This window comes from Aegilops tauschii, chromosome 6, assembly GCF_002575655.3.
Source record: "Aegilops tauschii subsp. strangulata cultivar AL8/78 chromosome 6, Aet v6.0, whole genome shotgun sequence".
In the NCBI taxonomy this organism is placed as follows: Eukaryota; Viridiplantae; Streptophyta; class Magnoliopsida; order Poales; family Poaceae; genus Aegilops; species Aegilops tauschii.
This window is the reverse complement of record NC_053040.3, coordinates 168463676-168485038: the sequence shown is the minus strand read 5'-3', so window position 1 is coordinate 168485038 and position 21363 is coordinate 168463676. Positions and strand designations below refer to the sequence as shown.

Below are 21363 nucleotides of genomic sequence, written 5' to 3'. Positions count from 1 at the left end.
CTACTCATTTAAATCCGAGAATAATGGTTGTTCTATTTATATGAGAGATATGTTTTATGGTCATGCCCCGCTGGTCAATGGTTTATTCTTAATGAATCTCGAACGTGATGTTACACATATTCATAGTGTGAATGCCAAGAAATGTAAGGTTGATAATGATAGTCCCACATACTTGTGGCACTGCCGCCTTGGTCACATTGGTGTCAAACGCATGAAGAAACTCCATGCAGATGGACTTTTGGAGTCTCTTGATTATGAATCATTTGACACGTGCGAACCATGCCTCATGGGCAAAATGACCAAGACTCCGTTCTCCGGAACAATGGAGCGAGCAACCAACTTATTGGAAATCATACATACTGATGTGTGCGGTCCAATGAGCGTTGAGGCTCGCGGTGGCTATCGTTATGTTCTCACCCTCACTGATGACTTGAGTAGATATGGGTATGTCTACTTAATGAAACACAAGTCTGAGACTTTTGAAAAGTTCAAGGAATTTCAGAGTGAGGTTGAGAATCAACGTGACAGGAAAATAAAGTTCTTACGATCAGATCGTGGAGGGGAATATTTGAGTCACGAATTTGGCACACACTTAAGGAAATGTGGAATTGTTTCACAACTCACGCCGCCTGGAACACCTCAGCGTAATGGTGTGTCCGAACGTCGTAATCGCACTCTATTGGATATGGTGCGATCTATGATGTCTCTTACCGATCTACCGCTATCATTCTGGGGTTATGCTTTAGAGACTGCCGCATTCACTTTAAATAGGGCTCCATCGAAATCCGTTGAGACGACATCGTATGAATTATGGTTTGGAAAGAAACCTAAGCTGTCGTTTCTTAAAGTTTGGGGATGCAATGCTTATGTCAAGAAACTTCAACCTGAAAAGCTCGAACCCAAGTCGGAAAAATGCGTCCTCATAGGATACCCTAAGGAAACCATTGGGTATACCTTCTACCTCAGATCCGAAGGCAAGATCTTCGTTGCCAAGAACGGGTCCTTTCTGGAGAAAGAGTTTCTCTCGAAAGAAGTAAGTGGGAGGACAGTGGAACTTGATGAGATGACCCCTCTCGAACCAGAAAGTAGCGCAGCACAAGAAAATGTTTCTGTGGTGCCTGCACCGACTAGAGAGGAAGTTAATGATGACGATCATGATCAAGTTACCACTGAACTTCGTAGGTCCACAAGGACACGTTCCGCACCAGAGTGGTACGGCAACCCTGTCCTGGAAATCATGTTGTTGGACAACGGTGAATCTTCGAACTATGAAGAAGCAATGGCGGGTCCAGATTCCAACAAATGGCTTGAAGCCATGCAATCCGAGATAGGGTCCATGTATGAAAACAAAGTATGGACTTTGACAGACTTGCCCGATGATCGGCGAGCAATAGAAAATAAATGGATCTTTAAGAAGAAGACGGACGCGGATGGAAATGTTAACATCTATAAAGCTCGACTTGTCGCTAAGGGTTATCGACAAGTTCAAGGAGTTGACTACGATGAGACCTTCTCACCCGTAGCGAAGCTAAAGTCCGTCCGAATCATGTTAGCAATTGCCGCATTCTACGATTATGAAATATGGCAAATGGACGTCAAAACGGCATTCCTTAACGGCTTCCTTAAGGAAGAATTGTATATGATGCAGCCGGAAGGTTTTGTCGATCCTAAGAATGCTGACAAAGTATGCAAGCTCCAACGCTCAATCTATGGGCTGGTGCAGGCATCTCGGAGTTGGAACAGTCGCTTTGATGAGATGATCAAAGCGTTTGGGTTTACACAGACTTATGGAGAAGCCTGTGTTTACAAGAAAGTGAGTGGGAGCTCTGTAGCATTTCTCATATTATATGTGGATGACATACTATTGATGGGAAATGATATAGAATTCTTGAAAAGTATAAAGGCCTGCTTGAATAAGTGTTTTTCAATGAAGGACCTTGGAGAAGCTGCTTACATATTAGGCATCAAGATCTATAGAGATAGATCGAGACGCCTCATAGGTCTTTCACAAAGCACATACCTTGACAAGATATTGAAGAAGTTCAATATGGATCAGTCCAAGAAGGGGTTCTTGCCTGTATTGCAAGGTGTGAGATTGAGCACGGCTCAATGCCCGACCACGGCAGAAGATAGAGAAAAGATAAGTGTCTTCCCTTATGCCTCGGCCATAGGGTCTATTATGTATGCCATGCTGTGTACCAGACCTGATGTAAATCTTGCCGTAAGTTTGGTAGGAAGGTACCAAAGTAATCCCGGCATGGAACACTGGACAGCGGTCAAGAACATCCTGAAGTACCTGAAAAGGACTAAGGATATGTTTCTCGTTTATGGAGGTGACGAAGAGCTCGTCGTAAAGGGTTACGTCGATGCTAGCTTCGACACAGATCTGGATGACTCTAAGTCACAAACCGAATACGTGTACATTTTGAATGGTGGGGCAGTCAGCTGGTGCAGTTGCAAGCAAAGCGTCGTGGTGGGATCTACATGTGAAGCAGAGTGCATGGCAGCCTCGGAGGTAGCACATGAAGCAATCTGGATGAAGGAGTTCATTGCCGACCTAGGAGTTATTCCCAATGCATCGGGGCCGATGACTCTCTTCTGTGACAACACTGAAGCTATTGCCCTTGCCAAGGAGCCCAGGTTTCACAAGAAGACTAGGCACATCAAGCGTCGCTTCAACTCCATTCGTGAAAATGTTCAAAATGGAGACATAGATATTTGTAAAGTGCATACGGATTTGAATGTCGCAGACCCGTTGACTAAACCTCTTCCACGAGCGAAACATGATCAACACCAGAACTCTATGGGTGTACGATTCATCACAATGTAACTAGATTATTGACTCTAGTGCAAGTGGGAGACTGTTGGAAATATGCCCTAGAGGCAATAATAAAATGGTTATTATTATATTTCCTTGTTCATGATAATTGTCTATTGTTCATGCTTTAATTGTGTTATCCGAAAATTGTAATACATGTGTGAATACATAGACCATAACATGTCCCTAGTCAGCCTCTAGTTGACTAGCTCGTTGATCAATAGATGGTTACGGTTTCCTGACCATGGGCATTGGATGTCATTGATAACGTGATCACATCATTAGGAGAATGATGTGATGGACAAGACCCAATCCTAAGCATAGCACTAGATCGTGTAGTTCGTTTGCTAAAGCTTTTCTAATGTCAAGTATCATTTCCTTAGACCATGAGATCGTGCAACTCCCGAATACCGTAGGAATGCTTTGGGTGTACCAAACGTCACAACATAACTGGGTGGCTATAAAGGTGCACTACAGGTATCTCCGAAAGTGTCTGTTGGGTTGGCTCGGATCGAGACTGGGATTTGTCACTCCGTATGACGGAGAGGTATCTCTGGGCCCACTCGGTATTGCATCATCATAATGAGCTCAATGTGACTAAGTAGTTAGTCACGGGATCATGCATTACGGAACGAGTAAAGTGACTTGCCGGTAACAAGATTGAACGAGGTATTGGGATACCGACGATCAAATCTCGGGCAAGTAAAGTACCGATTGGCAAAGGGAATTGTATACGGGATTGCTTGAATCCTCGACATCATGGTTCATCCGATGAGATCATCGTGGAACATGTGGGAGCCAACATGGGTATCCAGATCCCGCTGTTGGTTATTGGCTAGAGAGGTGTCTCGGTCATGTCTGCATGATTCCCGAACCCGTAGGGTCTACACACTTAAGGTTCGATGACGCTAGGGTTATAAGGAAGGTTTGTATGTGATTACCGAATGTTGTTCGGAGTCCCGGATGAGATCCCGGATGTCACGAGGAGTTCCGGAATGGTCCGGAGGTAAAGATTTATATATGGGAAGTCACCATACGGTCACCGGAAATATTCGGGGGTATACCGGTATTGTACCGGGACCACCGGAGGGGTTCCGGGGGTCCACCGGGAGGGTCCAGCTGCCCCGGAGGGCCTTATGGGCTGTAGGTGGAAGGGAACCAGCCCTTAGTGGGCTGGGCGCCAACCCCCCTAGGGCCCATGCGCCTAGGGTTTGGGGGAAACCCTAAAGGGGGGCGCCCCCCTTGCTTGGGGGGCAAGCTCCCTCCCCCCTTGGCCGCCGCCCCCCTCTAGATCTCATTTAGAGGGGCCGGCCCCCTTCCCCCTTCTCCCTATAAATAGAGGGGTGAGGGGAGGGGTGCAGCACCACATCCAAGGCGCAGCCCCTCCCCTCCCCAACACCTCTCCTCCTCCGCGTGTGCTTGGCGAAGCCCTGCCGGAGAACTGTCACTCCACCACCACCACGCCGTCGTGCCGCTGTTGGAGCCTTCTTCCTCAACCTCTCCCTCCTCCTTGCTGGATCAAGGCGTGGGAGACGTCACCGCTCCGTACGTGTGTTGAACGCGGAGGTGCCGTCCGTTCGGCGCTTGGATCATAGGTGATTTGGATCACGACGAGTACGACTCCATCAACCCCGTTCTCTTGAACGCTTCCGCTCGCGATCTACAAGGGTATGTAGATGCACTCCTCCCCTCTCGTTGCTAGTAAACTCCATAGATTGATCTTGGTGATGCGTAGAAAATTTTAATTTCTGCTACGATCCCCAACACGCGCATCATACACGTTCTATAATAATGATCCGTTTGTGATGGGCCGCGCATCGTAAACGTAGCACCACAGAATACCGACTGCGATGGCAATGCGAGCAGAAACGAGTAGGAGTACTGTAGGGGCCCTATCCCCGACGGTTTTTGGGTAGTGTGGGAAGGACCCCCTATTGCCCACACTCACTTGGCGACGGTTCCAAATGCCGTCACGGAAAGGGGTTAAAACCCGTTTGTTTAGGACCGACGCGTACCAGTAGATGGGTGTACGAACGACGACATACTAATGTACCATCACTATCGCAGATTCACCTTTAATAGTAAAGATACCCCCCCTCTCTCCCTTCCTTTGATCCCCATCCATCTCTCCCTCCCTCCCTCCCTCCCTCTCTCTCTCTCTCTCCCTCCCTCCCTCCCTCCCTCCCTCCCTCCCTCCCACTTGGGTATCATAAAGAGTTCAAATGTTACAAGTGTTAGTGTTGAATAATCCTATACAAGTGTATAATAAAATATTTGCCGACGGCCCTTAACAATCCCAAAACACTCATGGCTTTCGAAAATTCATGACAATTTTTTTAAAATTAACAACAAAAATAGTACAAAGGAAGTATAATAAATCTGAACTGAACTTGACAAGATTCAAAATCAAAACTGAACTCATGGCTTATGTAGCAAAGAATGGAAGGCAAGGATGGAAATATCCTTCCAACTATGTGTCAGGCAAGAAATGGGTACGGTATTGCCCATGGACTCGCTAAGAATGAATGTCTGTGTTTATTCATTCATTGTCAGAATGATCATGTCTAATTTCCCAAAATTTCAAAAACATTTCTAGTCACAAATGACTGCTAACAGGAATCAATGAATACAAAATCCAAGAGATATACAAAAAAATAGTACGTACTTATATAATATCATATGATCATGATAAGCACACCCCATTCACCTCATGACAATTATATATAAGAGTAAGGCTCCTGTAACATATATTCATTCCAGATTTATGAGGCTATTTGATGCACCATTTATATGCAAATATATATTAGATAAAATACGGCTGAATTCCCAATTAACATTTGCGCCACATCATATGAAGTATTGTCGTACGACCTAGCACCAAATTTTGAATACTGCACATGACCATAAATATTACCTAAATTACCTAGCATGCTGTCACAAGCACACGCATGGCCCACGGCCACAACATATCCACACATGTGACACACATCACACCTAACCGAACACAGGACAAATCCCGCAATGTGGAGAATCAGCGAATATGATACCCCAAAAGGTTGCAGCTGACATAAGAGAAGCCACACTACCGAACCAGCATCATCCAAACCAACATGAAAGCCATCATCCTCAGCGCTCCTTTATTATGCAGGACAGATTTCGATACATCGCCAGGTGTCTCTGCAACAAACAAGACCAAGATCAATACAACACACCACATGCCTACAAATTTCAGAACAAGCAAATCTAATTCAAATAGAAAAGAACGAGGGCCAGCTGCCCAAATTATTCTAACAATAGTTAATTTCCCGTGCATTGCCATGAATTAATCGTATCACATATACTTTTAGGATATTCTTGCACGTCAAGCAACAATGTCTATATATATATTGTGTAGTGAGATCATTATTTTTCTTGTTTGGCTAGTGTCAACTTATTTTTGCGACGTTAGATCACTCTTTATGTAGTTTTGCTACTTATTCACACTCTCTTTTTAAAAAATTCACACTCTTGAGGGATTGTTTGATTAATGCCCTCCGCAATCCCATCCCGGAATAATTGGAGAGGATTTTGACTCACATGATTTAATCCCAACCCCCTTCAACCCCCAGCAAGTTGAACAACCAATATGTGGTTCATACCCACTCGCAGAGCCTCTTGGAGCCCAAACGGGGCCATGACCCCCCCCCTCCAATTGAAAATAAAATTTATTACTAAGCATTATGGATAGACAACTGCCCTCTCTAGCCCAATGCAACGATACACATCTTAGCCTTCCATGCTCATCTCTTTTTTCCCCAAATACATGGATAGATAGAAATTGTGTCTCCGACGACTCGCCTCCATGGAGATTGAATTTCTAGGTCTTATCCCAATTCCTCAATCCAGCTTCTCCCCCAACACAGTGGCGGCATTGGGGGTCTTCCTTGGACTTCCATGGAATACCCAAGTATTTGCCCTCAAAAAGATTGACTACATATGAGAATCTCTCAAAATCAAATAATCAAAATGGTGACAGCTAGGGGGATGAGGGTGTATTAGCATAAAATTACTCGTTTGAAATCAATAATGGAACAAAATGGCCATAATGCAGCATTGGTTCTGTATACAGTACCCAGTATAAAAAAATCAGTAATGACTATCCTAACCTTGAGAATCTCTCAAAATCAAATAATCAAAATGTGCAAAAGACATCAGGCACACATAATATAAATGTAATAATAAGTTAATGCAAGTTAAGTTTGTGCAAACTGCAAATGATAAATCATATGAAGGAAACACCATATCATACAACCTTCTAGAAATAGAAAACAAGGTTAGAGGAATAAGCTCTAATGATGTAGCAAAAAAGGGTATGTGTAGGCAGAGCAATCAGTCCTACCATCAGAAGAAAAAACTTTCTGGCCACAAAGCTAACAGTTTCACTGGAAGGGGCTTAGTGTTTACAACCTGCTCCACTGGTCCACCCTACACTCCTAAGGCTGTTATTTTCTGGCACTAAGATCACTCCCAATATTTCCAGGACCTGATAAGATACACCAAGAGAAAAACGAGAAGCAGTCAGTGAAGGAAGAGGAGCATCCTACATGAAGGTGACAACTCTATTACATTAACATTGCATTCTCGTTCAGTTTGAAGACTGAGTATAACAGGCTAAGCCTACAAAGAACAATCTAACATCATGAAGCGCTCAACTACTGAAGTGGGATGGCCACCATATCAAGATGTGCAATTTTAGAAGAAAAACTTGGAACAGTAAGTAGTAATATTTATGAATGGAAATTTATGCTAGATGGTTTAGCTTTGAAAAGGTACCTGAATCCACTCGTAGACACACTCAATGACTGGAATTCTGCAATCATCACCACCTGGTTCATAAACTTCAGACTGCATGTGAGAACGAGTTAAGAAAAGGTTAGCACCTAAACTGCACCTAAACTTCTAGAATATGTGTCTCTTGATCAAATTGCTACTTCCTAAAAATTATTTCTTGACCATCGATGCCCATTTTAGAATCCCAAATGAAGATGATGCTATGATATGTGATTCTTTTTGTTTGATTATGTAAAATGTAATTTCTTATGCACAAAGAAGTAACTAATTCACCAAACCATATGAGAGAGCAACATGGAGGGAAGCATAAGCTTATGCATAGGCTTCCTGTACAGGAAATAACACCCTCTTGTTGCCTGAAAAAGTTGCCAACAAATAGCAGCTATTTCAAATGCAGAGGCTTACCGTGCAACCATATTTGACATACATCCCCATTTTTGAAATATTTGTTGCAATTAAGATGTCAATGCAGAGGCTTCTGTCTCTGCACCACAAAATATGGCAATGTTTTCAAATATTTGTTGTACAAGATAGGAGACATTAATAGCAGGGGTGGATCCAAGACAAATATTTGTTTCCACCATATTTTCCCTGGATACCAAAAATTAATAGTAGCAAAGCAAAACGGGTTTTGGTTTCCTGCGACACACTGTAAAATCCATATGGTGGTTGCTTACTATACAGAAAAAAGAGCAGGTCTTCTTATCCTATCCTTACAACGTAGAAAGATTAGAAACGAGGCAGAAATCACACACACATGTAGTGTCACCATCCAAGGAATCGTACCAAGAACACGAGGGAGGGTTTGACATGAGACGGAAACCAAACCTGCTTTACCCCGAAGCCGAGACGGCGCACAAGCCGGCCGCTACAAAAACTTTTCATGTTCGATTGCTTTCTCCTCCACAGCTCGCGCCTGCGACCACGAATCCATGAAAGACGGGCGTGTAAGAATCCATGAGTGGATCCAAACTGTTGAGATAGGAGGATCTTATAGAAGGAGATGCCCACCGATGGCGGCGGCTCCGTCCAGACCCGGAGACGAGGGGAACTTTGGATCGCGGGATGGAACCTGTGATTGGAGAGGAGGGGCGTGGTGGGAGGCGCCTGAGCCGCGGCGTAGGCCGTTGGCACTCGTCGATGGGGAGGCGACATATCGGAGGAAGGCCGCCAGGGGTCGGCCCTGCGGGGGAAGCTAGGCAGCCGGCGTGTGGAGGCGGCATGGCGGAGGAGAGGCAAGCCAGATGACTTGGAGGCTCCGTGGGTGAGTATATGCTGTACAGGGGGCAGAGGCGCAAATTACAGAGGAAATTATGGAGACAAATTAAATCCTAATTAATGATTTTCAGAAGAAAAAATTACCCGATGGAAAACTGAAAGGTTAGACGAAGAGACTAACGTAAGATGGGAAATTGAACCTTACGGTTCAGGCAAACATCTTATTCTTATGACGCTTCACGTCCCATTGACTTCGATTTGAGAATAAAAAGGAACATAAAAAATGTGAGGGCAAAGGAAAGAGAGAAAGGGGAGCTCATCACCTACCATGGCCCAAAGCGAGTGCTACTGCGAAGTGGAGAGGGTAGCAGGGCGACGGCGGCATGGTGAGCCGGTGAGCAGGGGTCGTGCGCCGTTTTCGTTGGAAAGAAAGCCTCACGTCTGATTCGGCTGACAAATAGATGGAAATAATGCCTTACATATCTGGTTAGGAGATCCACGATTGGTTATTTTGTTTTCTAATTAATGTGATTGAGCGATTTAAGATAAGATTAATTAATTTAGATTTGATCTTTAGAGATTGATCGTGATTGACTCTTTTACATAAAGACATTACTAAATAACTTACGTCAGTATGGAAAGTTCTGATCCGTTCAGATTTTTTTTGTTGTGTGAGAGGGTGACGCGAAACTAAACCGATGGGGTGGGGGAGGGGACGAAAAAAACCCAGCGAAAATTAACCGTGGATGCTATTCACCAACTCAGACATCTCTACTCCTAATGGACGAGTTGGTGAATCGTCTCCGCGATTTATTTTTGCTGGGTTTTTTTCCATCTCTCCTCCCACCCTGGTCCGCGGTTTATTTTTGCTGGTTTTTTTGTCTCTCTTCCCACCACCCCTCCCACCCTGGTCCATCGGTTTATTTTTCTTTCCACTCTTTATTACAACAAGAACTTTCCTAACGTATAACAAATCATGGATCTAACTTCCTTAAATTATGCAAATCAATCGATTCCTTTTATTGGTTCAATTTGTCTTAGGAAACAAATAACAGATTTTCAGAAAACCAATAATATATTTTAATCTAACTTTCTTAAATTATGCAAATCAATCGATTCCTTTTATTGGTTCAATTTGTCTTAGGAAACAAATAATAGATTTTCATGAAACAAATAATACATTTTAATCTAACTTTCCTAACTTATCTAAATCAATCAATTTCTCTTATTAGTGAAATTTGTTTTAGGAAACAAATAACAGACACGTCACAACTTTCCTCCCAATAAATAGTTTCTTAACATTTGCAAACTTTCCTAATCAGACACGTCACAAACGGGCAGGTACTGATATCACGTTACCAAACAATAAAACCCCATTTGCATAGACATCAGTTCAAAAATCCTAACTTTCCTAAATTTTTACCTTTCCTTGATAACAACCAATATTTCCTATGTTTTTCACCTATTGAAGGAAATCACCCCTTCATCGATATTAGCATTTTTTTGAACTGAGATCTCCGGGTTATGATTTTTTTTGCGATTCTTTCCAATTGTGACCTCTCCTTCCACTCCGGCTCCTTCTCGCATAAACACCTCCACCACAGCCAGGTGACACCGCCCCAGACCTCCTGCCTCTCCACACCTCCTTCTCGTACTCCATTAACAATCCCTCCGCCACATTTGTCCACGGCGGTGTCGAAGGCATGCCGCAGCAGCGTACCAGCGGTAGAGCAGCGCATAGCAGCAGGAAGCAACACGCAACAGGCGAGGCGAGCGGCCGACGGTGGAGGGCAGAGATGCGGCCGGCGTGGCTGAGGGGGCGGCCGGCAAAAGATGGCCACGACTAGAGGCGACGCGAGGCTGGGGCGCGACAGCGGGGCGAGCGAAGGGATAGGCGGCAGCAGACGGGGCGAGCGCAGCCAGCGAGAGTGTGGCGCACGGCCAGGGTGTGTGTCGCGCGGGGCACAGTGGTGCGGTGGCTGCGGCGAGCGCGACGGCAGCGGCGGGCGCGACCGACGCGGTATAGCACGGGCGTGGGCATGGAGAGGGAGTGGCCCCGCAGGCGCGGAAGAAGAGCGGCAGGCTCGGGCATGGGCGTGCATAGGAGCGGGCATGTGCCACGGGGTCAATCCGATGAGCTCAGTGGCTACCCCTGCAATGGCCATGGCGGACGGCGGTTCTCGGCCACGGCGAAATACCTAATGAGAGCAAACGAGAGGGGAAACAGGGGAAAGGCAAGAGGAGATCGTGGCGGTGTCAATGGCGCCCTAGGGGAAGACATGGGAGCTCGGGGCGGCGCGGATCGAATGGCAATGTCGCGGTGGCCCAAGGTTGAGGAAGACGGCAGCGACGTCGATGCGGGGGTGCTGGACTTGATCTCGTTGGCGCAGGCGAAGTAGTGAAGGCGTTCGGAGCTCCTCGACAAGCTCCTAGCCCGCAGGGAGGGCAGTGGCCATGTGGACGGGGTCGGTCATGGTGGCCGTGGCGTCTGACTTCGCCTAGATCGACGGGATCGAGCGAGCGAGGAGGAGAAGTGGATTTGGGAGGGGGCGTCGAGGAGGAGTGAGGCCATGGGGGCGTCACCCTTAGAGCAACTCTAGCAGACCCCGCATTTTGCCGACCCGTAAAATGTGTTTGCAGGTCGCACGGGGGCGATTATGCAGGCCGAAAATTGCGGCGGCAGACTAGAAACCGCAAACGGACCCCTAAATTTTAAAAAAAGTTGTTTCGCGCGAGAAATTTAAAAAACAGCTCGCCGGAGCTTGCTCGCATACATGGTTCTTCTTCGCATAATAAGTTCATACACGCCACATACATACATAGAGGTTAGATATGCTAGACAGAGCCTACGCTACCGCATCACTGCAATAAAATTGAGCTCACCGGAGCTCCTGCGGTAGCTGCCCACCGGCGGCGATCAGTCGGAGTCGGAGGAGTCGGAGCCGAGGTTGACGAAGAGCTTCGCCTGCTCTTCCTTCATCACACGCAGGTCGGCCTCCTTCGATGCCTGCGCCAGCGATGCCGTGAGGCCCGAATCGAGGAAGAGCCGCTCGTACTCGAGCACGCGCCGGATGCGCTCTTCCATCTCCTGCAGCTCCCTCCCCGACCGCTTGAGGACGACGCGCTCGAGGAGCTCCTCCTGCCCCGGTGGGAGGTAGTCCTCTGGTCCGATGACGCCTCGGCACGGCGGCGCATCGGGCACGGCCTCCTCCGGCTCCCTCTTCACCGGAACGAGCCGCGAGCTCGATGCGCTCGCGGATGAGCTCCCCGCGGACCAGTTGCCGGAGGAGGCGCGGCGGCGACGGGCGCGCTCGAGCTCGAGCTCGAACTCGTCGAGCTCGCGCCGGTCGAATGCCGGCGGCGGCCGGGCACCCAGGTTGAGCCACCGACGCCCCCCCCCCCCCCCCCCGCTTGCGCGCGGCGTCAGATCTGGCGCGGCGGCGGCGCTCCGCCTCATCCCCCGAGTCGGCCATGGTGGTTCTAGGCTCGCCGGCAGCGAGAAATCGAGCGGCGCGGTGGGGAATTGGAGGGGAACGCGGCGGCGGGAGGATAGAGTTTCGACCCGCATTTGCCCCGCAAACCCGCTTTTATAGTGGCTCGGGGGTTGTGTTTGCGGGCTGCGGCAAAAAAATTTACGGGCCGGACACCGATGCGGGCTCTGGTCTGGCCAGAAAAATGGGCCGAGCCCGTATAATCGCCGGAATTATGCGGGTTTGCGCCGGATGCGGGGTCTGCTAGAGTTGCTCTTATCCATTCCCTTTCGATGCAAGCGAGGTGGTCGGGCGGGAGCCTGGCTCTGTAGCGACGCGGCTCGGTGAACAGGAGAAGACGACCGCGCGGGGACTAGACCGCTGAGCCGGTTCGGTGGCAAGGCCCAGGGGGCAGGGCGAATCCCCTTTTACATCGTCGTTTTGGTTTTTCAATGTATTCTAATCTGTTTCTCCTTTTTAACACCGTTTTCTATTTATTCTTATCAAGTAAATGATCTCTACTCCTAATGTCTCAGTTGGTAGTCTCCGTTCCGGATTTATTTTCGTCCCACCTCCCGAGTGAGGGAGAGGGGGAGAGAGAGTGAGGAAGAGGGAGGGAGAGGGTGTGTGTGTGAGAATTTGATGGTAAAAAAGGTCATTAATGTCACTTAATATGTATGAGAATATTAAATGTAATATTAACATAATTGATATTGAACTTTTAAAGTTAATGTGGCCCCGTTGTAACGCACGGGCGTTCTTCTAGTTAGGAGTAGAGATACGAGTACTAGAATAAGAAGAAGAGATAAGTCCTACACATAAGGGGTGCAACTAGAATGATCAATATCAACCATATATATGCCTTCAGGTGGTCTCTTCCAACACACCCTCGAATTAGCTATTGTTTTCTTCATCCTCCTCGCGTAATTCAAGCGCACTAATAGACATTACAGCTTGCATGATAGGTTGCACCTTTTCATCATGTGTTAATTGTCGTCTTTCCCACCATATGAACTAGGCCATATTGAGAACTAGCTCGCGAATACTGATCTCTGGGGACAAGGGCACTGCATGGACGATTTTAGCAACTCCTCCAGCACGATCCGTACTTAAAGCCTTCTCCAGTTCATCTTTCAGCCCCAACTCTTTCCAAATTTTCTTCGCTCATTGACATGTAAAAATCATATGATTTGAATCCTCAAACCCCAATAGGCACAATGGACACTATCCGGAATCACCAACATGCCTTTTAGCCAGAATTCCGGCACATGGTATTGAATCCTTCATCACTCGCCAATTGAAAATTTGAACTTTTGGTGATACCTTTGCTTTCCTGATTACATCCCAAACCTCATGGTTTGTCAATCCACCGGCAACCTCCAGGTGAATAATGTTATTTCTGAACTTATGAGACCACTCTCCATAGTACACTGATTTAACAGAAAAATTCTCGTTCTTGAGTTATGCCATGCCACAAAATCTTCCTGATTATCCGCTAGGGGGATTGACAATATTTCTTGAGTTTCAATTGGCCAAAATATATACCTCACTAGCTCCTCATCCCACTCACTCAAAATTGGGTTTATTAAATCATTAACTTTGTGCACGAAATTAACACCTTTTTGGAGTAACAACATGATGATCATGATGATTCTGTATCCAACTATCACACCAAATATCAATTTGAGTTCCATCACCTATTCACCATATATACCCCCTCTTGAAAGCTTATAACCCTGACATGATACTTTGCTAGATAAATGATGCGCCACTCTTCATTTTTTGCTTTTAATAAATTGTTATTTGGATTTGCTCTAAGAACAGTAGCACAAGGGGAATCTGGGTACTCCATTAGCATCCAACACTATTTAGCCAACATAGCCAAGTTAAAGCGAAGGTCCCTAAAGCCCATTCCACCACTCAGTTTTGGCAAGCAAAGTTTCCACCATGTCATCTAGTGCATCCTCTCTTATCTTGTTCATCACCCCCACCAATACCCCACAATAGCATCCGAGATTCCTTTGAGTTTTTTTTAGGAATTTTGAATACCATCATTGCGAAGATTGGCATAGCATGAGCAATTGATTTATAAGCGTCCCCTTCCCCCCATAAGACAATAACTTCTCCTTCAATCCCTGAATAATGATACATACCCTGTCAAACACTCAGCTTTATCAGCTCCCACCATGGTTGGAAGACTAAGAAAATTTTTCATTAAGCAATTTTGTCATTATATTCAGGATTTGGCACACTTCCGCTTTTGCATTTACCTCAGTATTTGGACTGAGAAAATGTTGCATTTTGGATCACTCACCATCTGGCCTGAACTCAAATAGTAAGTATCTAGAATATGTTTCAGAGTGAGCGCATTTTTACGATCTGCAGTCATAAGAATAAGTGAGTTGTTAGCAAATAACAAGTGAGACACTGGAATTGCATCTCTGCAAACCTTAACCTCCTTCAAGTCTCCTCTTCTTTCTACACATAAAAGCATTCATGACAATCCCTCCCCACATGAGAGAAACAAATACGGCGTTGTCTCAAACCTCTCGTAGGTGTGATTATATCGGTTGAAATCTTATCTTATACTTTACCGAAGTTATGCAAGCCCTCGTCATAGTGACCCATCTCGGGGCAAATCCTAGTTTCAGCATCATTTGTTCCAAGAAATTCCATTCGACGCGATCATACGCCTTATGTATATAAAGCTTTAGTGCACACAAACCTTTCTTCCCTGCTTTCTTCCTTTTTATTGAACAAAGTGCATTGATTCGGTGCTCAGGCTCATCTGCACCTGGTCAGAAAGAAATTAAAAAAAATCATTTTTATTGGGTGAGGTGCGCTCCAATTTGTAGATCATTTGGACATCTGAGTAGCTCTTAGCAAAAAAAAAGACAAATCAGGTCTACATGAACAGTACACTTTTTTTATGGATCCTAAATTTGTCTTTTTTGCCGAGAGTTGCTCAGATGTCCAAATGATCTGAAAATTGAAGCGGACCTCATGCATCAAATTATCTACCATGGAATTTTTTTTTAGAATTTTTTTTTAAAAATCTAGTATTTATTTTGATTTTTTTCTTCAGAGCAGGTGGGAATGAGTCTGGACTCAGAAATGGATATTCGGAACATGTCCTGCTTTCGAGGCCCACAGACCCCTCTTCTTGATCAATAAAACTTTTCCCTTGTCTAAAAAAAAAACTCTTCCGTTCCTTAAAAAAAAACCCAAGCAACTCGTGCATGAAACGGAATCTAGCTCCTGAGCGTAGGTGCACGATCCGTGTCCGTGGCGTGGTTGGTTCGCATGTACGTGTCCTAATTCCAGTGGTGTTCGGTGAGACCGTGAACATGTACAGTGCATTATATATGCAAAAAGTAAGAGAAGGTCCGAAGCGAAACGTTCATACGTACTAGCCAGTCCGGCCTTTATTGGATGGAAACTCGAGCAACGACGGGGGCTCGTGGGGCTCCGGGCTTCCTTGTGATCTGGCCAGGTGCATCGGCGACCGCCTCGACGTGCTAGCGCGCATATGCTTCCGCGCCGTGTGCCGGTCATGGAGGGCAGCGCTCCCCGCCGGCCGCGTGACCTCCATTCCGTCCCCTTTAGTCATCATCCCTGCTACAATACCATGCCGCTCCTTGTCCCTGCGATCCATCGTCGACTCATGCGGCGGCACCACCACCTCCTCCAACCCCTTAACTCTCCACGCCGTCGGCTCGGGGCTTCGCTGCGTTGGCTCCAGCGGTGGGTGGCTCGCCGTCGCTGACTCTGATTCGGTTATACGGCTGGTAAACGGCCTAACGTTACAGGTGGCGGCATGCTTGCCGCCGCTCCCGCGCAACACGGAGGTCTGGCGGCTGCAAGGGCTCGGCTTGGTCGACCCGTACTTCGCGTCCCAAGCTCCGGACGACTTCGACGACATGCTCCTCGGCCGTGAGCACACCATCCACAAGGTGGCGTTCTCGGTCAGGCCGCCGCGCGCGCGTGGGAGCAGCTACGGCCACAGCGCCGTGGCCCTCCACCGCGCACCTCGGCAGAGGCAGGGGCTGGCCTTGACATTCACCAGGGCCGGGTGGGACCGGTGGGAATGGCAGCAACCAGGCTTCTTCCCCGCCGGCGAGGATGAGCACTTCGACGTCGCCTACTGCCAACGATCCGGCGTGTACTACGTGGTGACGCCCGACTGGGTGTGGGTCCTGGACATGAGCGCTCCCGTCCCCACGCTGGAGCCCTTGGTGAGAATGAGCTGCGGCGTGTCCCTCCGCAAGGTCACCGTCGGGGAACGTAGGCACATCGTCATCCTGTCCGACGACGACGACGGTGGCGGGGCGCTCTCGCAGATGTATATGGTGATAATCCAGGAAATGCAGCAGCGGCGCGTCATTGTGCAAAGGTATACGGCCGGGGAGCCGTGGAGCGTGGTCACCGACCTGGGCGGCCGCGCCCTGCTCATCGCCAACCGCGCGCAGTCGGTGTCGGTGCTGCCTACGGCGTCGTCGCTGCCGTGGTTGAAGCGCGACTGCGTCTACTGGATGACCACCGATGAGTACGGGTACGATAGCTGGGAACCAGAACAGGGGGTGGTTCCCGTGTGGCGTTTCCACGTGCCAACAAATACCACGGACAGATTCCTACGGTCAAATCAAGAACAAGCTGGAGCCGACTACCGGATGCTGGATTGGCACAACTCCCTTTGGCTTATGCCTTCTTTGACATGATAGATTTATTTTACTTTTATTACGATTTTTTTGTAATTCGTAGTTGCATGAGAATTTCATTGTTCTTGATCCGCGTCGAGACTGTTGATCTGATGTTGAGCCTCAACACTCTTGTAACAGCAAACAAGTAATAAGATCCGGTGCTTGAAGTTGTCGTTAGGTTGTCTACCGACATAGATGTATTTTTTGTTACTTGTCATGATTTTGGTATTGCTGCGATATTTGATAATACTCCCTTCGTTTTAAATATATAGGGTTTTTTACGTCTGTGCCCCTGGTTCCTTAGCCATACTCATTCATCCCCACGCTCTTAACTTTTGCTCACTTTTCCCCATTCCCTTGCCCGAAACCCTCAGGACTGGTCACAAACGGTGGATGCCATCGGGTCAGTGCTTTGACCGTTAACTCTGACGAGTGGGTCGCGCTGACTGTGTCACCCGTTGGACCTGATGAGTGGGGTCGCGGCGGACGGTGCCGCGGTTAGCCCGTTGGGCTGTGGTTAGACTTGGGCCATGCGCGCGCCTCAACGACAGAAGCCTGCTATGCATGCACGACATGTCCAGCTAGCCTGCATGCATGCACGTAGCTAGCCTACGTGCATGCACCGCCGCCCGCCGCCACGATGCGCTGACCAACCTCTTTTTCATGCGAGCCGCCATGGACGCTGACCGGTCTCATTTTCACGCGAGCCGCCACGGACGCAGGGACGGTTGCTGCCGCTGGTTCGTATCATCTCCCACACGTGTCTCCTCGATGTAGAGCATTGTTTCACACTTTTCGATCCACTCGCATCTATTCAACGTGGCAATTAAACCCTGTTGGCAATTAAAGTGGCATATCGATCGACGCGACTCGTTTGAACGTAGCAAATCCGAAGCGCGACCGGTGCCACTCCCCTTCCCTTCCCCTTTCCCTATTTAAACCACCACCCCTCCACCTATTCTCCACACATCCATTTGCGCCGCCCCCTTCTCTTCTTCACCCAAACCCAGAGCACTCTCAAAGCGAGGCGAGGATGCAGTACAACGGCCCCACCTTCGAGCTCCCACCGACCGTGCCGGAGAGACGGTATCCGGCCGGCTTCGTCGTGGAGAGGACGCTCCGCGTGTGGGCGTTCTCACGCCGGAGGGGTGCAAGGGGGTTTGCCGAGTGGTTCCTCCGTGCGGGCTTCGCCCACCTCCCGGCGGGCTCGCCGGTGATGTTCCGACTGGCGGAAGTGCGTCCAAGCTCTAGGACTCCGCCGATAGGGCTCACCGTCACCTTCACCAACAGATTTGATGCGTACTACCTCCTCGGCAAGGTGTTTTGGTGTGGATGCGAATTCATCGCATTCACAACCCACAACATCTTCATAAACTTCGACTGCATCTTCCCCACCCGCGATATTATGCACAGCCTCCCCTACTACATCGACCAGAACGGCATGCAGAGGGAGCAGTGAAGAGAAGGCGCAGTGAAGATGGTGGTGAAGTCCCGGTCTCGATCGTGAGCTTGTCTTGCCCTAGGGTGTTAGGGCTTTTTATCTTTTATATATTTCTATCTTAATTATGTCGTTGATTGTACCGTGAACTTTTAATCTCTATCGTGTTATCCTATTTGATATGTCGTTGGTTATCAGTGTTTTTGCTTGCTATTTCTATCTTATTTAACGTGAGATAAATCGCTAGATGGATATGGTGCCGTACACGAGCCCTTCTGCTAAATCAATCAATGATTGAGTATTCCTCAATGAAAACTAGCAAGTTTTCGCCCATTTAGAGTAGGGTCAAGTTTTCACCCATTTAGAGTAGGGTCAAGTTTTCGCACGCGCGGATAATGGAGTAGTTGAAGTGTAAAAAAGGAAACTAAAGCTAGAAAAATGAGCCATGTTGATGTTGAAAAGAAGAAGAATAAAATCTAATTTTTTTGAATTGTTGGTGGCCCTATTCCGTATATTGTATGAACAAAAACAAGCTAATATTTGAATAGTTTGTGGACTATGCTATGGTTTAGGGTACCCTATGTTTTATGTAAGAAGTATGCTATGGTTGCTACTTTTTATGTTATGGATGTATGCTTGCCGAGATATCGGTCGATGGATATAGTGCCGTAGCCGAGCCGTAGACAAGCTCTCTAGATGGATATGGTGCCATAGCCGAGCCTAGACATGCTCTCTAGATGGATATGCTGGCTAATGGTGCCACCGGACTTTATTTTAGACGTGGTTTCAGATGGATATCATGATCGACATAATTAAGTCTGACATGTTCTTAATAAAAAAACAAAAAAATCGTGTATACAATATTTTTCTTGCAACAAAAACTTGTTTATAATACCCGCATGTCAAAAAATGAAAGTGTTGTGCCGTAGGCTATATACAGAAGGAAATTGCCATGATATGTACAAATAAATTTGACATGTGCAAGTCCAACAATAAATCGATTTACCATCATGCACTATTTTTGTCCGGCATGGCAATAAATGGATTTACCATGGTAATAATCAAGGGAAAAAATAGAGCCAGCGCGTGGGCCTTCGACACTCAACGCAATGAGACGGCCCAACCAGAGCTTAGTTTCAATTTGGGCCCTAGAACTACGGTTTTTTTTTCTGCGGTCGGTGTTGTCTGAGAAACTGAAGAAACTGAAAGTGTACAAAACTGACGGGTACTCGAAACTGACATGATTCACAAATTAAGCAACATAGAGCATAGAGCACATGATCCACAAATTAAGCAACATGGAGCATAGAGCACATGATCCACAAATTTAAGCAAATCGTAGAGCACATGATCCACAAATTTAACCAAATCCTAGAGCACATGACACCACACTAATAACTTCTCTAACGAGTGATGACCAGCAAGTAAGCAAATCCTAGAGCAACTACACAAAAATAAAAGGGATAAAATCCTAAAGCTATCAGATTCGCCTGCTTGTTCAATTGAATCATCTGCTTCAAGTTCTTGTTCATATTCTTAATTTCCCCCTTCAGATCTGCATCCCCAACTGTCAGAGCAGCACTTTCAGAGACCAAATTCATTGTTGCTGACGGCAGATTGAGCTCCCGGGTTGGGGCCCCATTGAATTGAATCCGCTTAACGTAGTCATCCAGCCATTCAAAATGTGTGCATTTCTTCATGATCTGAATCGAAAAAATGAACCCTAAATCCCATATCGAAAAAGAATTAAAAGCAAATAGAAAAATAAATCAAAGAAAAATCATGAGATCTAACCTGCCCCTCTGGATTGCTCTCGCATTTCACGAACTCGCGCCCATAGTTGCCATTCTTGACCTCCTTCGAAGTCAACCATATCAGTGGCGCGCTGCGTGGGCAGTCAGGACATCGCTCCATGGGAAGTGGACCATACTGGGTCCACGAGGGGCGGGAGGCTGAAGTGGAGCTCGACATATCGCCCAAAGTCACCGGAGAAGAAGAAGCAGAGGAGTGGCTACTCTCGTCGCCGGAGAAGAAGTAGCAGAGGAGGAGTGGCTCCTCTCGTCGCTGCAGAATAAGCACCAGAATAAAGGGGGTACCCGAAGAAAGGGGAGGCACTACCAACAAGTCTCGCGGATCGCCTCTCGCGGATCGCCCTACGATCCAACGATGCGGAGCCGTCCATGTGATCTAACGGCACGGAGCCTGGTCACAGCTTGCTCTCGGAATTACTTCTAGAAGACCACATCTGAGGGCTGCCGCTTGGCGCTAGGGTATGTTCGGACGGCTGACTTTCGGAGCTAGGGTTAGGCGAAACCCCGCGGGGTTTAGAGGGGTTTTGAGCTAGTCAACGGGGTTCCAAAGGCTTTGACTGAGCATAAATAATTTAAAAAAAATCGAAAAAATATGAAACATTCGCCGTTCGTCGTTTTATAGGACACACTAACGAGGAAAGATACTAAACTTGGTATACGTACATTTAGAGAGAAAAAACCTAGCTAGCACGATCGAGGTAAAATGAGCACCATTAATTAAAAAAATCAAAAAAATATAAAACCTGCGCACAATGTTGTCTTGTGTGACATGTTACCAACCAAAAATCATAAACTTTGTCTATGGACATTTTCATGAAAAAACCTTCACACATATGAGCTATCATGTACAACGTTTCATAGAGACCAAGGAGAGGAGGTAGGGTTTCCCTTCGGTTTTTGAAAATTTAAAAAAAAATAAAAAAAATCACCAAAGCTTGATTTCAAAGTGAATAAGAAGGATCTAAACTTAGTTTTCCATTTTCATATGGTAAACGTGTTTTTAATGGTTTTTCTATTAAAGTATATTTTTTTGAAAAAATGTAAAAATAGAAAGATTAATTCAATAAATAGTGATTCT

General features: G+C 46.9%; 1 protein-coding gene across 9 annotated transcripts; it reads right to left on the bottom strand.

The window, feature by feature from the left end:
* Positions 1-5603: 5603 nt before the first annotated feature.
* On the bottom strand, positions 5604-9184 carry LOC109761182 (uncharacterized). 9 transcript variants are annotated; one of them, XM_073501249.1, is made up of 7 exons: positions 9011-9180; positions 8721-8923; positions 8477-8564; positions 8054-8132; positions 7631-7702; positions 7265-7340; positions 5604-5995 (listed from the first exon to the last, which is right to left on the bottom strand). In XM_073501249.1, the coding sequence occupies exons 4-7, from the start codon at positions 8081-8083 to the stop codon at positions 5901-5903; spliced, it is 273 nt and encodes a 90-aa protein (XP_073357350.1). In that variant the 5' UTR covers positions 8084-8132; positions 8477-8564; positions 8721-8923; positions 9011-9180; the 3' UTR covers positions 5604-5900. The 9 variants fall into 9 exon arrangements, 4 of the variants coding, with proteins under 4 accessions (XP_073357350.1, XP_020175576.1, XP_020175573.1 ...); XR_012187484.1 differs by lacking the exon at positions 8054-8132 and having other exon boundaries at positions 6656-7340; positions 8660-8923; positions 9011-9183; XR_005759830.3 differs by lacking the exon at positions 8054-8132 and having other exon boundaries at positions 7197-7340.
* Positions 9185-21363: the final 12179 nt, after the last annotated feature.

What these genes read in the sequence shown, in the direction of transcription:
- LOC109761182 (XM_020319984.4), bottom strand. Translation starts at nt 8,871, where the DNA reads ATGCCGCCTCCACACGCCGGCTGCCTAGCTTCCCCCGCAGGGCCGACC. An exon ending in GGACGGAGCCGCCGCCATCG is followed by an intron (nt 8,565 to 8,659) that starts GTGGGCATCTCC and finishes TCGTGGTCGCAG; the next exon opens with GCGCGAGCTGTGGAGGAGAA. An exon ending in GTGTCTACGAGTGGATTCAG is followed by an intron (nt 7,341 to 7,630) that starts GTACCTTTTCAA and finishes GTATCTTATCAG; the next exon opens with GTCCTGGAAATATTGGGAGT.